General features: G+C 33.3%; 4 protein-coding genes across 5 annotated transcripts; 2 read left to right on the top strand and 2 right to left on the bottom strand.

Moving 5' to 3' along the window:
* Window positions 1-270: 270 nt before the first annotated feature.
* Window positions 271-4,304, top strand: LOC108734491 (protein SMG7-like). The gene is made up of 2 exons (XM_018466082.2): window positions 271-2,116; window positions 2,200-4,304. The coding sequence occupies exons 1-2, from the start codon at window positions 535-537 to the stop codon at window positions 3,501-3,503; spliced, it is 2,886 nt and encodes a 961-aa protein (XP_018321584.1). The 5' UTR covers window positions 271-534; the 3' UTR covers window positions 3,504-4,304.
* A 426-nt stretch (window positions 4,305-4,730) lies between these two features.
* Window positions 4,731-8,882, bottom strand: LOC108734005 (transmembrane protein 184B). 2 transcript variants are annotated; one of them, XM_018465383.1, is made up of 8 exons: window positions 8,468-8,882; window positions 7,340-7,532; window positions 7,055-7,220; window positions 6,734-6,992; window positions 6,504-6,673; window positions 6,204-6,448; window positions 6,067-6,151; window positions 4,731-5,694 (listed from the first exon to the last, which is right to left on the bottom strand). In XM_018465383.1, the coding sequence occupies exons 2-8, from the start codon at window positions 7,517-7,519 to the stop codon at window positions 5,660-5,662; spliced, it is 1,140 nt and encodes a 379-aa protein (XP_018320885.1). In that variant the 5' UTR covers window positions 7,520-7,532; window positions 8,468-8,882; the 3' UTR covers window positions 4,731-5,659. The 2 variants fall into 2 exon arrangements, with proteins under 2 accessions (XP_018320885.1, XP_018320893.1); XM_018465391.1 differs by having other exon boundaries at window positions 8,464-8,882.
* A 505-nt stretch (window positions 8,883-9,387) lies between these two features.
* Window positions 9,388-13,106, bottom strand: LOC108733977 (SRSF protein kinase 1). Its single transcript, XM_018465348.1, has 2 exons — window positions 11,664-13,106; window positions 9,388-10,918 (listed from the first exon to the last, which is right to left on the bottom strand). The coding sequence occupies exons 1-2, from the start codon at window positions 12,904-12,906 to the stop codon at window positions 10,365-10,367; spliced, it is 1,797 nt and encodes a 598-aa protein (XP_018320850.1). The 5' UTR covers window positions 12,907-13,106; the 3' UTR covers window positions 9,388-10,364.
* A 344-nt stretch (window positions 13,107-13,450) lies between these two features.
* On the top strand, window positions 13,451-15,578 carry LOC108733993 (cytochrome b-c1 complex subunit 2, mitochondrial). The gene is made up of 7 exons (XM_025981105.1): window positions 13,451-13,623; window positions 13,700-13,845; window positions 13,914-14,220; window positions 14,275-14,540; window positions 14,796-15,130; window positions 15,197-15,354; window positions 15,421-15,578. Exons 1-7 carry the CDS (start codon window positions 13,579-13,581, stop codon window positions 15,508-15,510), a joined length of 1,347 nt encoding a protein of 448 aa, XP_025836890.1. The 5' UTR covers window positions 13,451-13,578; the 3' UTR covers window positions 15,511-15,578.
* Window positions 15,579-15,839: the final 261 nt, after the last annotated feature.

The raw sequence follows: 15,839 nt of genomic DNA on the forward strand, positions 1-15,839 counted from the left end.
GGGCATTATCCAAACGTCAAAGAACTATTGAATAAGAATAAAACATGTTTTTATAAAAGATGCATTCGCTATGTTAATACTATGTTTTAAAATTGTAGTTTTGAAGAAAAATATGTTTATATAAAAGCAAATAAGACTATTTTTATGCTGAGTTTTTTATTATATTGTAAACCTCAATTGGTGCTTATGTTTTATTCAAAAAATATATTTTCTGCAAATGTAAAATAGATTAGTTCGAAATTAAAATTTTGTGAATTTGACAATTACTGGAAAATAACCAAAAATGATAAGAAACAATTTTAATGGGCTGAATTGAGTAATGGTTTTTAATATTTCGTTAAAAAAAATAGGAATTAACAATAATTATCCTTGTCCTGTAAATGCGGTGTAAAGTGTAAGAAATTATTTTTAACAAACCAGGCAGTTTGTGTAAACGTAAATATAAGTTTTGTGGTGAAATTTTATATAATATATAATTAAATTTACTGAAGTGTATGTAATTTTTGTTCAAATAAGTTTAAAATTGTAACAGTAATGAAGTGCAAAGCAGCAATTCAAGCTTTACAAAAAGCAGACGCATTGAAAGCGAGCATGTCTCAAAAACATGATCTTATCAATGATTCCAAGCCATGGAATGATCAACAACAGCTCAGGACAATATATCATGAAGTTTTAATCCTGGACTTAGAATATGCACTTGACAAGAAAATTGAACAAGAATTGTGGATGCTTGGTTTTAAAAATTACATCAACACTTTACAAGAAATTATAAGAGATGTTAAAAACCCTCAAAGAAGTGATGCTCAGGCTTTGTTATCATGGTGTTTACAAACAGCCTTTGGATTTTATTCATCGCTTTTACAAGAATTTTGTGCACTTTACGATCTGGACATGCCCTTTCACAAACTGCTTATGATGTATGAACAAACAAGACCTAACACATCTAAGGATTTCAATAAAGCAAAGAATTCGTCATGTTTATATATGTGCCAGTATTGTCTTGTACACCTAGGAGATATTGCCAGGTACCAAAACCACAGGAAACAAGCAGAAAGTTATTACAAATACTCAATACAAATTTCACCAACAAGTGGACAACCTTACAATCAATTAGCCCTGTTGGAAACAAGTCATGGAGATAAATTGGCAACTGTTTATTATTATATAAGAAGCATAGCTGTTAAAAATCCTTTTCATGCTGCCACAGCCAATTTATTAAAAACATTATCAACTGTAGTGGAAAAAGAACAGTCCCTAAGTGAAGTACAGACAAAAATGAGCGTGAATGAATTCATTCAGAAGTTTTTAAAGGCCCAAGGACTGCTCCTGTTTGCAACTGATTTGGAACAAGTTGAAATAATTGTTAAAAGTATAAATGCCACTTTAACAGCACTTATAGCAACTCAAAGTTTCACAATGGAGCAATTACTTCGAATGGTTGTCATTAACCTGTACCAATTAAAAAATTTACAGAAATTAGAGAATGAGAAGAACAGAGATGTCAATGAATTAACTGAAGATGAAAAAAAGATCAGAAATTTTGTTTTGGAATTATTAGCTGGTTCATTAAGTGCATTTCTTTTGCCTGTATACACTTTAAAACATGATAAGACCCTTTTAGACTATTATGCCTTACCTGCACTAACTCTGATTCTTTATTGGATTAAAATAGAGCCAGAAGTTCTTCAGGAAACTGTTTTTACAAACTGGCCCCAAATATGGCCAAGTTTGTGCAAGCTTTTGAACAGTCTGCAGGAAATTACAGCAGAGTTTGATTGTAAACCATATGAGAATGTGCTTTTATATGAAGATAGAGAATTGCAAGGCTTCTTACCATTCTCCGAGATATTTAAAAAATACAAGTCTAAAGTGGACAAAGAAGATTATGTGGATAAAGAAAAGACCATTAGAGCCAAAAGGTTGATAGAATATGGCACTTGGTTGACTTCTGTTGAAGTTAACAGCAAAAAACTTATTAATAATAAGAAGGGTAGTGATGAGGATAGTATAGTTTTTGAACCTCAGTGCACTCAACCTGATCCAACATCAAAACTGCTTGAAGAAATGAAGTCGTTTAGTCTCTCAGAAGTCAACAATGACAATAATAAAAGTAAAGGTAAAAATAAATTATTTGCTATTATGCTATTATTGTTACCGTATTAATAGTTTTATAAGTAATTTTTTGTTGTTTGTTTTCAGAAAAACGCAGTGGTATTTTAAAGCCACAAGGATCCCTAGAGAAGGCAAGAGAAGAAAGGGAGCAGCTTTTGCTAGCATCTGAAACGGGGGCTGTATCTCACGCGAGCAGTAGCAGTTCTGTGTCCAGCATATCTGCTAATTCTAACTTAAAAGTAGATTCTTTCAAACAAAAAAGGGTTCGTCAAAACGTCGCACTTCAAAGCATCTTCAAGAAGATTGAAGAAAGCAAACAGGTTAAGTTTAGCGTGGAACCAGAGAAGGAAAAGATAGAATCCATACCTAAAAAACAAACTAGTACGGACTCGTCAGTCCCTCCACAAAACGAAATGTTCTGGACTTCAATCAAGGGCCTTAACGAAAAACCAGTTGATTACCCAAAAAGCTCGTATCAATACTTCCCCAACACTTCGTTTGATATCAAGATGCCCATGAGTTCTTTCGTTACAGATTCTGGAATGAAGCCTATGCAAAATTTTGGAAATTACTCAGAAACCATGCACGGAAGTGGTAGCTTCTCTTTACCGCCACAAACATTGAGTAATTCGTCGCAGTCTTTACCACCCTTAAACAATTCGAACTTTAATTCCAGCAATTTTCCGAATAATTTCGGTTCAAACAATCCAAACCTGGTCGGTTTTGGATCTAGCAGTCACAATTTTAACACCAACATGCCACCATCGTATCGTCAACAGGGCAACTATCCCCCGAATAATCCAAATATCCCTTACCAAAACATCAGCCATTATCCCCAATTTTCGAGCACATGGAAAACCGATTCACAACAGGTGCCCCCGTGGTCCAACTGGCCCAATTCCGGCGGCAATCAGCCGTCTCAGAACCAGCAAGACAATTATCAGTTGAACTATCAATATCAGGGTAATATGCCTTATTCGTTTTCGAACATAGCCCCAAATAACATGCAAAAGAAACAAGATACTTCGTTTAATTCCCCATGGAACCCTATGCCTCCTTCAAGACCGGTTAATTACGACGGCAGCAACATGGGAAACAACCAGAGTTTGTCCTTACGACAAGCCATGCTCAAAGAGGCCAAAAACGTCGCTGGTATGCAGATGCCTCCTCCACCTCCTCCTAAAACTGGCCCCCCGGAGGAGAAGATGTACACCCCTCCTGGATATTCTTTATTCAACTCAGGAGGATGGTCTCCAAATTTATCTGGACAATTTCGAAACACAGTTCCCCCTGATATGCTCATGAATCAGCATTCATTGTTCGCAGGACAAGCTCCACAGTCCTTACAACAACTATTGGAACAACAAAATAAGTTTAAAAACAACAGTTGAAGGACCGAGGAGAGGAGGAGAAGAGAGATAATACAGTTAATTGCAAGTGTTCTTCGACTTTAATAATAAATATGTTTTTATTTCGGTGTTAATGGCCGAAAATATTTTCATTATGTTTGTTAAATTCATTTTGATGATTAATACCATCCGCACAAAATGAAATAATATACAAAATGTTTGCTTGGAAGGCATAAGTCACGAATGCAAAAGCCTGTTGGGTTTTCATTTTATTATCGCTGACTTGGGTTTGATGAGAAGGCCACTGATAATAATTTATTGATGAGAACATTATTAGAAAAGGTTTTGGACTTGAAAATGTTACTGTTTGCTTTTTGTATTTTTATAAACATTCTTTGTTTAAAAATTTTATATTCTACTTTAGAATCGGTGTATAAGGTATTTCTATATATAATAACTAAAGTGAATAAAAAAAATACAAAAACACATATAAAAAAACTTATAGAAAATAGTCTTTTGAATAAATAAATGTAAAAATACTTTTATTGGTATTGTATTTTTTTTTGTTGCAGTAAATTTAATTTATGTAACTTTTAAGTATATTTTGTCGTTACCAAAGTATTATATAAAGTCCTAAATAAAATTATGAAGGAAAAGGTGTTAATTGTAGAGATAAAAGAATAAATAATTGTTATTTTCGTAACATTTACTTACGTTATTAGTCAAAAGGATTATTTGTAATAACCTGTTAGCTAAACGTAATATATGTCATACCTATTATATATATTTTTTTTCGGTTGATGTCATTATTTTTGTTTTGAAAATAAAATTTACGTAAAGCAATTGCTCAGTGCCTTTTTTATCTCCAGTGTTGCCACAGACAAAACTTTTTATGCTTCCTGACAGGCCCTTTTCTGGTATGGAGTCCAAAAACAGGCTTTACTATTAATGTGAAATTTCATTTAATTTTTTCCCATTATAAATTACCTCAAATTAATGAAGGAAAAATTTGTTGCTATTGTCACACCCTCACCGGGAATCGAACCCCGGACCTTTGGCTTTACGCACCAATGCTCTGACCAGCACGGGTTCGATTCCCGGTGAGGGTGTGACTACAGCAACAATTTTTTCCTTTATTAATTTAAGGTAGTTTATAGTTGGAATAAATTAAATGAAATTTCACATTAATTTAATATCAACTTCTATTAAATGTCAAAATGATTTATATATATATAGCCTTTGGTATATTAATAGGAAATAAAAAATATATTTAGGGATTCCCCAACGATTCATCTATATTAATACTTAGAATATATACATAACATGAAACAATTTGGATACAATTATGTATTACACTTTTTTCTTTTAGGTTTCATAATAACGTCACCATTTCAACGCTTGTTCTTATATGAGCTTAGTCGTTTTATTTTAAAAAATAAATTAAGTCCCAATACTGTTTTTTAATCGACTAATAACTTGATAAACTAAACTTTATAGAAACATAATACACAACAGATAATCCCCGTACCAGGAATCGAACTACATTATTTAAAAAATAAAAAAAAAATAATACAATGACTTAAATTAGATATTTACATATACAACCGCTACAGGTAAATTAATTAAATGCTTGTTATTTATGTAAAATAAACTGGAAATTAAACATCGACTTAATATCCAATAACAGTATTAGCATTTGTTTTGCACCCTACTCTTGTTTTTTATTGTACGTTCAATTTTCTGAGGCGACTAGAATATCAAGAAGCAATTACCGCAAATAAAACAAAAACCGAATCGAAACTTTTATGAGCCAATAAAGCCGCAAATAGGAAAAAGTTACAACTTATTGAGACGAGTCTTTTTTGTTCGTTTGTTTGTCTTTGTCACTGTATATCTACCGATTTTCCCAGTTTTTGTGTATTAAACGCTAATGTATATTTACGTTGTACATTGTAATACAAAAATACTTTAAACAATTATACGTATGATCAAATTATACACATTTTTTTGTCACTAATAGGAGTAAATGGCAATAGTCGCCAAAGTTTGAGACACGTTTGTTTGTTAAATAAAACAAATGAAGGTACATCGAGCAAGAATATAAGGGTATCTAATCTTTTGTTTGTGTGTACTTGTTTGAAAGACACGACCCAGAGCAAAAGAAATAGACGCGTTGCAAAGACGCACAACTAACGCCCTCAGAGCTTCTCGTAAGGCAGTTTTGATGTAACTTCTGCAAAATTAGAACAAAAAAAAAACATAAAGATTATCGTTTTTTAAGCATTAATGGCAACTGTTTTACAACAGCAACCTTGTAACAACTGCAACCAGTAGCCATATTGCGACAAAGAATGCGTTTGTTTTTAGTTCAACGACCGCCATTATCTTATTAAACATAAGTTAATTAATCTCCTAATTGAAGGTCGTTAACCAAAAACAGGTAACTAAAATAACCGGAAGCGTTAATTAGCACGTACGCGGAAAAGTATTACTTTCCTGAGGGGGTCATACACAAAACGATCAGTAAATATTACTGATCTATTGCTTTTAATCAATCAGGACACCAGCCCAAAGCTGTATATGCTAATGAAAAATTATTTCTCACCTGAGGTATACTGGGTATACTGTTGATACTGCGGATGGAAATTGTGTATGGCGTCGGTCATGATATCCCGAGGATTCATGGTTTCCTACAAAAATTCGTTAAAAGATCTCTAACACGTTTCGTTCGATATTTCTCACCTTCAGGCTGCTGGAGATGCTCTGCATGGTGACGGACCTGCCTGTCGAGTTGGTGACGCATTCCTGAGTGTACACCCGATGAGGGAAGGCGTATCGGAGGGCGACGGCAGCGAAAAACATTTCGATACAAATGAGGAAGTTCTGATAGCCGGCCGAAACGGTACCGGTGGACGTTTTCATACCATTACTACTGTCTATGATGGGCGAGATCACCTCCGCTTTCTCCAGGATTGCCAGACCGACCCCTACAAAGATTGAAATGAGTCATCTGCAGGGTCACATGGTTCCATGTGTCCTTACCTTGCCAAAACGAGACGAAAATTACAGTTTTGACGGTGCAGAATTTAAGTACCGGATCGAAGGGGGTCAGAAGGTCACGCGTGGCGAAATAGAACAGGAACAGGCCGTAAAGGGCAAGAGAGACGGATATATTATTGATAATTATCACGTATAAATAACCACCGTTCGGACTGAAACATTAAAAGCAACATTGAGAAATGCATTTTTTTTTATTTGCGAGTACAAGTTACCTCCAGTCACCGTCCCTGTAGTGTCCAAAGGCCTGTAAAAATATGATAACGAAAGCCATGATAGGCTTAACAATGCAGAACTGAAGAGTGGCCTGTTTACAAAAACGTAGGAAACCGATGGTGTAGTTCCTCCCTATCAAACAGCAAGTGCCAAAAAGACAGCTCGACCTGATGGGTTTTCCCCTTATTTCGGACATGATGTTGCTCTCTCCTCCCAAATACTCATAACAGAGAGACAGGAAGCTGTATATAACAAATGCTAGAAGAAGACAAAAGAATAACTAATTAGTAAATGTTAGATGACACGCATTTGTTTAATACCTTCATAACAATCTCTAACAGTAAAAAAATATACGTAGTAGCTTTCTGAATTGAAGAATAAAAGACTTATCCAGGAATAAGTGGCGTATATTGGGACTATAAAGAGAATCCTGACGATCCATCTTTGTTCAGCAGGATTTGTGTACCATCGAAGATGACGATAAATCTGTATTTTTTAAATAAGATTATTAAAAAATTGCTCTACAAATAAATAAATTTAAAATTCTTAATACTCTCTACTCGATCGACTTTAATAAGTAATCGTACAAAATAACTTTAACGTACCTGCTGACACGTTAAAAACAAAGCTGTCCAAACGAAGAACCCAGCTATCCCTTTGGCAAGACTGGTTTCCAAGAAAATTGGCTCCGAAGGAGTTATTTTTACATTTTGAGCATCGCTCATTAAAGCTTGTTTTGATTGATTAGAAATAAGCTTTGCAACTGCTGGTAGCGTACTATTCATTGCTACAAATTTCCTATTAGAAAATAAACAAAATAAATACAAGAAATAATAATTATTCATTCATAAAATTATGTTACATCAGTAATAAGTAAAGCATGCCTTCTGTGGTCATAATTACATCATTGTTTTCCATACAAGGTCAAAGCAGAAGGCTAAAGTCTAGCTTAAATTGAGTAAATTAGAACAAGTGCATTAAAAAGCATACATAAAAGAATATTTGTAGTTTTTTAATGCATATTGTGTTCTATATTAACTTTTTTATCTGACTTTCTTATAAGAGTAAGGTAAATGTATTTTACATATATGTGCCAGATGAAATAATAAAAAACAGAAAAATTTTGTATGTTCTTGTTTTAAGCAAACAAACAATACCTTTAAATAAAACATACAGAAAGGATTTTATATTAAAATGTATCTACAAATTGTTGTTTTTCTTTTTTTAATAAAATAATCAAGTTAGACTTAAATACATAACACTTATGTTCTGTTAAATTTAATTACAGGTATATACACTGAATATTTAAACAATAAAAGTAAATAAACACATGCAGTAAGCAAATAAGTAATTTAAAAGAAGCTGTAAAACTGCTTTCTATTTGTATAAAATTGGAATTGACATTTTTTGATAACTTGCAAAAACGAACTGATAAAGAAATAATTTCGTCGTATTATGAACAAAGGTTTGTAATATCAGATATGTTATTTATTAAGTGTTAAATTTAATTACAGATAAGAAATTACTTTTCTGAAAAAACTTCTGACAAATCAAATTAGGTAATGTACCTACAATGGATACCAAATTCTAACATATTAAAACTAGTGTAACACTTACACTAAAATCAATTTAGCAGTAAATTATATTAGCAGTTAAAGAACAAATTGTTTTCATGAGGTACATATTTAATATTAAAACAAAACGAGGACATATGCTATAAATGACTTACCCACCTATACAATAACTATGGCAACAATTCTACTTCGAATTTATCGTGTATTTTTCCAAGCAAATCACAATAACACTCATAACTGCACTATGCAACTAAAATATGTAACATTTTCACTTTATTGATAACAAGATTTGCAAAAAATATGACTGACATTCGATAACTTTAGTGTATATTAAACTGACAATTGACAATTGTCCTGGTAGTACGCATGCTCGTTACCTGCTTAACCTTTAATTAACAAGACGAATGATCCAAAAGAGGATTTTCTTCGAAAATAAACAACTCTCACCTATCCTGACGTCACTGCATATTTATTTTACAATAAATTAGTTGCTATTAAGAAATAAAGGGTCAACCTTAAAAACAAACCATAAAAGATATATAAAAAGACAGTCAGTCACTTTTGTTTGAATGACTTGATTTAAATAAGTACAATAAACATTCATTACTAATTGCAAAAATAAATAATTTACAGTTACTAAGGTTAATAGTTCTATTTTCATTAATTTATACCATTAAACAACGGCTCCTATTGATATGCAACAATATAGAGCGTGCGTGCATTTGTGGTGTTTGGAGCATTAGGAGTAAATAGAAAAGGATAGAAATACCTACGACGAATTTAATGTCGCGCTGTTTTTTTTAAATTTTTAAGTATTTTTTTGATACGGAATCCTAAAAATTATGGAAAAATAAAAAAAGCACATGACAGTTTTATATTGTATAATTAATATGGTATAAGTAATACAAATATTGGTGCATTTTCACTATGGAACTGCCAACAGCTAATTATTATGTCTACTTTACGCTGGTACATGGTAGACGGGGCCTAAAACCGCCCGGTCGTGCTGCCACAATAAAAACAAACCGTTATAATCACTATCATTAATGCTACAAAGATATCATCATTCTATTTTATTATCATCGCATTATTATATTTTAATAAATAAATAAATAACACTTTGTCCAAAAAAGCGTTGGAGCTCACTGGTGCTGAGACTCTTGCTACGACCGGGTAAATTATTTTTTTACTCTCCATTTTGGCTATACAACACCTACATCACAATTTTCTATTCCTTAAATTTATATACAACAGACGGCGAGGGGGGGGGGCAAGACAAGTCGCCGAAAACGATATTAAATTGACTCTTGAAAAAAAAAAAGTTATTAATGTTCCATCCTCCAGCATCAATTTAAACACCCTGTAGCACTGCGTACAGGGGGTTAATTAAAAAAAAATGAGATATTTAACTTTGAATTTAATGATAATAATAATAATAAAAGGAACTTTAATAAAAGCAATTACACTGTAAAAAAACAATATAAGGACAGATACTCCTCAGAATTTAAAGGAAATATTAGCTGCAAAAAATACATTTATAAAAAAATAAGAATATCATGAAGAATAAATAAAACGTCCTGGGTCTTTCTCGGAATCGTTCAAAAAAGGCGATCAACTGTAAAAACGAAAAAAAAAAAATCTAAAAACTAACGTTTTACTCGAAACCTAATCTGCATTTGTTATGCTATTTCTTTTCGATTAATTATTTAGGGCGTTCACCAAGTTTGGAACATTTCTTTAAATGTTGAATAATGAAAAACAGTACGGAAATTTAAAAAATTAATGTTCACAAGTTGCCTTTTAACTTCGTTCCCGGCGAATCGACCTGTCGCTTAATAGTAATAACCATAATAATAATATTAATAATAATTATAGCATTTATGAACGGAATGGGGCCGCTGGATAAAAATAAAAACATTAAAAAGAGAATAGAAACAATCAACGGACCAAAGTACTTGCAGAGTTTTGTTTTTGAATGGATGGAGGACCTTTTTAAAGAACAAACTAATAATAATAATCATTAATAAAGACAGAGAGCGAAATAGGAGTTAGTTGTTTAGTTGTCTACGGGGTCTTCTTCATCTTCGTCGTCGTCATCTCTCGCTTCTACTCCTAAATCCGTCTCTTCTCCTCCTTCTCCACCTTTCAACCAGGCGTGTTGGAGGCATTGCGCGGCAGTGGCTCTCTTGTCCAGATCAAAGTCCAGCATCGGTTTAAGGAACGATGCAAACTCGATGGCATCCTTCTGATTCCATTCGTATTTCTCCATGAGCACTGCCTCAAGACCCCACGGCTTCAGGCCGGTTATGTGCCTTAATTCGTTTCGCTTATTGAAAAAGAGACGCGAATGTTTACCCATGGCGATTATGCGACGGGGTATGTCCCCCAGGAGTTCTATTATATGAGCCAGATGGTCCTCATCACGACAGTATCCAGCGCCTGAATGGGGCTCGAACAGATAATCACCGGTGGCCAATTCAAAGGCCATACATGCGGTACTCCAAATGTCTGCGGATGTGTTATAACCTGCACCGAGAAGAACCTCCAGGGAACGATATTGCCGAGTCTGGATATCTTCGGTGAAATGCTTGTCTACCCAGCAGGCGTTTCCTAAAGTACAGAAAATAATATCAATCTATTTATTAAATAAATACATTTATGATTAACTTTGAGTATATTTGCAGGGGAATGTACAGAAAATCTTTTGAAGTATTAATTAATTACGTGTACATTACCTCATAATGACTAATTAAAATTATAAAAAAGATCCTGAACTTAAAGTGGAATTTTATAAACTTCCAAATACTTTATTAAGACCGTATTTTAAATTTATCGTTAACTAGTTTTATCCATATGTAAACTTTGTCCTTTTTTTTTTAATAAAAATCATACAATACTAAATATACATCCACTATGGTAATAATATACATAAATAAGAAAATTGGCAGAAGTCCCAAAGTTGAATTCAGTGATAGTAGCCACTAAGAATTTATGCATTTTCACAAGAAAATTTCCTGGCACAAACAAAATTTAATTAAAACAGGATCTTTATTTTAGTCCAGACTGGCAAGAATAGCTCCCATGCTTTTTTTAAAACAAGCCACAAATGACTAAATTAAAAATAAAATTGAAATAAATTAAACAAAGGTAAATGAACTTTATATTTAAAAATTTTAAGGACCACAACCCCCATCCCAAAAATTAAATAGTTACACTGAAAATCTCCAAAAATCCCATTTGACATTTTTAATGAGATGATATTAGGATATTGTTTAGTCTTTTTTGTTTGAAATGTTAGAATGTGTTACCTGCCTGATCAAAATTTTGGTAAGGTAATTTGAAGCAAAATTATTACCTAAATCAGCAATTTTAACATCAAAGTCACATTCTTTAAAGGCAGGATCTGATTCGACTTTGCTTCTTCGTTTGGATGACAAGGAGTTGGAATCATCTTCTGACATGGGTGTTATTACTTCTCCTGCACCTTCAACAGGAGAATTTGTACTTATTTCACACTCTTTTCCCTCAACAGCTTCTCCTCCAGCTAAATCACCCACACACCCATTAAGTATTTTTTTTTCTTCTCCATTTTCAGGTATTGAACTGTTTCCATTCTCTTCAGGAGCAACATCACCATTCACTTTTTGGATTTCTTTGATCCTTTTTTGCTCTTCAATTTCAACAATTTGTTCCATCTGTTTTTTAAGCAGTTCATTCTGCCTTTTAGCCTTTTTCTTTAACTTTTTTTTCTTGTTCTTGCTCATTTTTCCTATCTGTTGAATCTCTTGTTGTGGTGCAGTACTGATAAGTGAGGTAGGGAGTTTTAAACCTAATTGATGCATTTCAGCAGCCTCACATGCTAATTTTCGAATGTATTCTTCACTCACACATATCAGCACGTTTTCTGGTTTGATGTCTGTGTGAATGATCTTGCATTTGGTGTGCAGATAGTCAAGACCTTCAAGTACTTGCCTCATTATTGTCCTCACATTTGCTAAAGGAATGCCTCTATAATTTGATTTGATGATAAGTTTAAGCAGGTTGTGACCTAAGACTTCAAAGACCATGCAAACATGAACACCGTTGACACCACTTATTTTAAAATCATTTAACAATTGTACAGTCTTATTTCGCTTTGGATCTGATGGATCAGATTCGCGCACTGCTTTAAGTATCTTAATTTCGTCCAGGGCAGTTTCTGTAAAATGTCCTGCAGATTTAACAACTTTAAGGGCCACAAAGCGTTTGTCTTCCAAATCCCAACATAACCAAACGGTCGAAAAATGACCCCAACCAAGTTTTCGTGTGACATGATACCGACCCAAGAACAGATCTCCAATTCTTACAGGATGATAACCTCCTTTTCGATAATCGGCACTATCCTCTTGTTCCTCCTCCTCACTGGAATACGCTTCACACGCATCTTCTACAGTTTCATTACTTGAACTGTGAGATAGTTCCAGTCGACTATTGTTACGGTTTCCAACAGTTTGGCCGTTCTGCTCGTCATTTTTGCCTTTCTTTTTACCTGGCTTGTGTCGTTTCTTCTTCGCTTGTATGGCCAATACTCGCCTGTTTACGTCTAATTTAGAACTCATTTGGAAATCATTAAATTATTATCACGATCCGATATGATATTTAAAGCGTCAAATTGAGTATTTTATTCCATTGCACTAATTTTTGTTTAATTATGGCGTACTGGCCGATCGCAAACACTAGGGAAACAAAAAATAAAATAAACCAACACACTTGTCACACCGTAGAAGCATTAGCGTTACACGCATAGACAAGGTTACACGAGACGAGAATGGTGAAACCATTGAAACTATAGGTAAAAGAGAGACAAGATGAAATATATGTTCGTTAGATGTATTCACTTGTTTGTACGTAGTCTGCAGAAGAGAGACTTTTGGAAACCTATAAATTTGCAGAGACAATCTGCTAATTAGTTTAAAAAAAACTTATTTTTGTATTATACAATTCCATTAATATTTTTCCGTTATTTCAACATTTACGTAGTACCCGCCTTAGTTCCTTTATAATAAAATGAATCAGAACGCAACTAAAACATCTGAAATAAAAAACAGAAGTAGTGATCTATGGTTACAATGTCTTATGAAATGTCATAAGCAGACGTATGGTAGACGTCATGTCTATCTATGGTCATGTCTATTGGCTGTCATATTTGATATTTATAATTAATAAATAAAGCTGCTTTTAAACTAACGTTAAACAATTTATTTTAAATAAATATCAAATTGGTAATTGCTATGGCGTCAAATCTAAGTAAAGCAACCGTTTTACGAGCTGTGCCCGTAAGTTTGTCTTTTACATAATCGTCATAGTCGGTATTACGTAAACAAATAATTTCTTATTTTGCATGTGTTTCAGGTACGTTGCTTTTCTAGTGGTGCTAACCATATACCAGTAAGTGGAGTTCCTAATTACTGTGCCGAAATTTCAAAATTACAAAACGGTTTAAAAGTTGTATCAACTGAAAATTGTTCCCCACTTGCACGCATTTCAATTTTATTCAAGTAAGTATTATGAAGTAATAAATTGCTAATGATTGTAATATATAATTCTAAATATTTTATTACTTCAGAGCTGGTTCACGTTTCGAGAATTATGAAACTTTAGGAGTTACTCATGTCTTGCGTATTGCAGCTGGTTTGAGTACCCAAAATGCCACTCAGTTCTCAATTATGCGTCACATTCAACAAGTTGGAGCAAGTTTAACATGTTCAACAGATCGTGAGGTTATTTCCTATACATTGGAAGGAACAAGAGAAGCTGTCAAGGAAGCATCTCCTTTTTTCGCAGAAGTTGCCACCAAACAAGTTTTCAGACCATGGGAAATTTCTGATAACACTGACAGGCTTAAGCTTGAATTAAAAATCAGACCTTATGAGGTAATTCTTGAAAATAAGATCTAAATACATAATTTCTTATCTAAAATTTAATAGCTTCGAGCACTTGATCTGCTTCATAAAGCTGCTTATCGTGACCGTGGTTTAGGTAATTCTCTATTCATTGGAAAAACCAAAATAGGAAAGATTTCGTCAGAAACTCTTCAGCATTACTTTTGCCAGCACTTTGTGGCTAGTAAAGGGACAGTGGCAGCAGTAGGATTTGAACATAATGATGTTCTCAAGTTTGCTGAAAAATTGAAAATTAGAGAAAGCTGTGATGAGAATTGTATGAAATCTACATATACATCAGGTGAAGCCAGGTAAGTCACCAGTATCACTGTTACCAAACCTAATATTTTATTAAACATACATACAATTTTTTAGACATCTTTTAGAAGTGAGTTAGTTTAATATGAAATATTATTCTGAAAATGAATTTCTTGAATTCTTTTTTGCCCACTACACACTTCCTCATTAATTTGAGGAAGTGTGTAGTGGGCAAAAAAGAATTCAAGAAATTCATTTTCAGAATAATATTTCCTAATATTTTATTTTTATATCTTGGATGGCCTTAGGTTGGAGAAGGGTGGTAATCTGACTTACATTGCAATGGGAAAGGAGGGTGGACGTCTGATCCCTAGTAACGAAGCCCTAGTATATGGCATATTGCAGCACGTGTATGGTACCAAACCGGGTGTTCCGTACGGCGCTGGAGGCTGCTCAGTTTTAGCCAGATGTGTTACCTCAAACGTGCCCTCTGCTTCAGTACAAGCTATTAATGCTAATTATTCCGATTCTGGTCTATTTGGGGTTCTTGTCTGTGTGCCTGCTGCTAATGCAGGAACTGCTGTGTCATTAGTTGCAAAAGCACTCTCTTCTACTGACATTACAGAAGCAGATGTTAAACGCGGTAAAAAAAAATTTTAAATTTGCCAAGCACAACTATAAAATTAATTTATAATTTGTTATTTTACAGGTAAAGCTCAGTTGATGAGGAGTATGTTGTCTTCTTTGGAAAGTGGAGCAAATATTGTTGAGAATTTGGGTATTCAAGCGCTTTTTTCAGATAATGCTTTGGATGCTGTGGGCATTTCTAATGCTATTGCAGGAATATCTCCTAATGATGTCATTCAGGTAAATTTTAATTTTATTAAATTGCCTTTGTTTAAAATTTCTTTATTTGTCATAATTTTTTTTAAGGCCGCCAGAAAAGTTGCCAGTTCAAAGCTGTCGATTGCTTCAATAGGAAATTTGAAAACTGTTCCCTTTTTGGATGAACTTACTTGTTAAAATATTATAAAATTACAGATTATGTATTTATTAAATAAATTGCGCTGTTTGTAACAGAATAAAAACCATTTCTTTTTTATTAAAAATGGTTACATTGTACAGCATTTATGTTTACTATCATCAGTAATTTTTTTTCGCGAAATGCTTCCTGTAATATTTTATTAAAAAGTAATGGTAAAGTAAAAGTAATTATTCATGGCAATTTAAACCAAATAATTAATTAAAAATTGACTTAACCGTCACCACTGTTTATTATAAAATATAATATCTTTGTACAATAATATAAATGTAAATACATTATTTATGTAGGGTCGTTGTACTTATAATAC

The sequence above is a fragment of the Agrilus planipennis genome, unplaced genomic scaffold, assembly GCF_000699045.2.
Source record: "Agrilus planipennis isolate EAB-ADULT unplaced genomic scaffold, Apla_2.0 scaffold1, whole genome shotgun sequence".
NCBI classification, from domain to species: Eukaryota; Metazoa; Arthropoda; class Insecta; order Coleoptera; family Buprestidae; genus Agrilus; species Agrilus planipennis.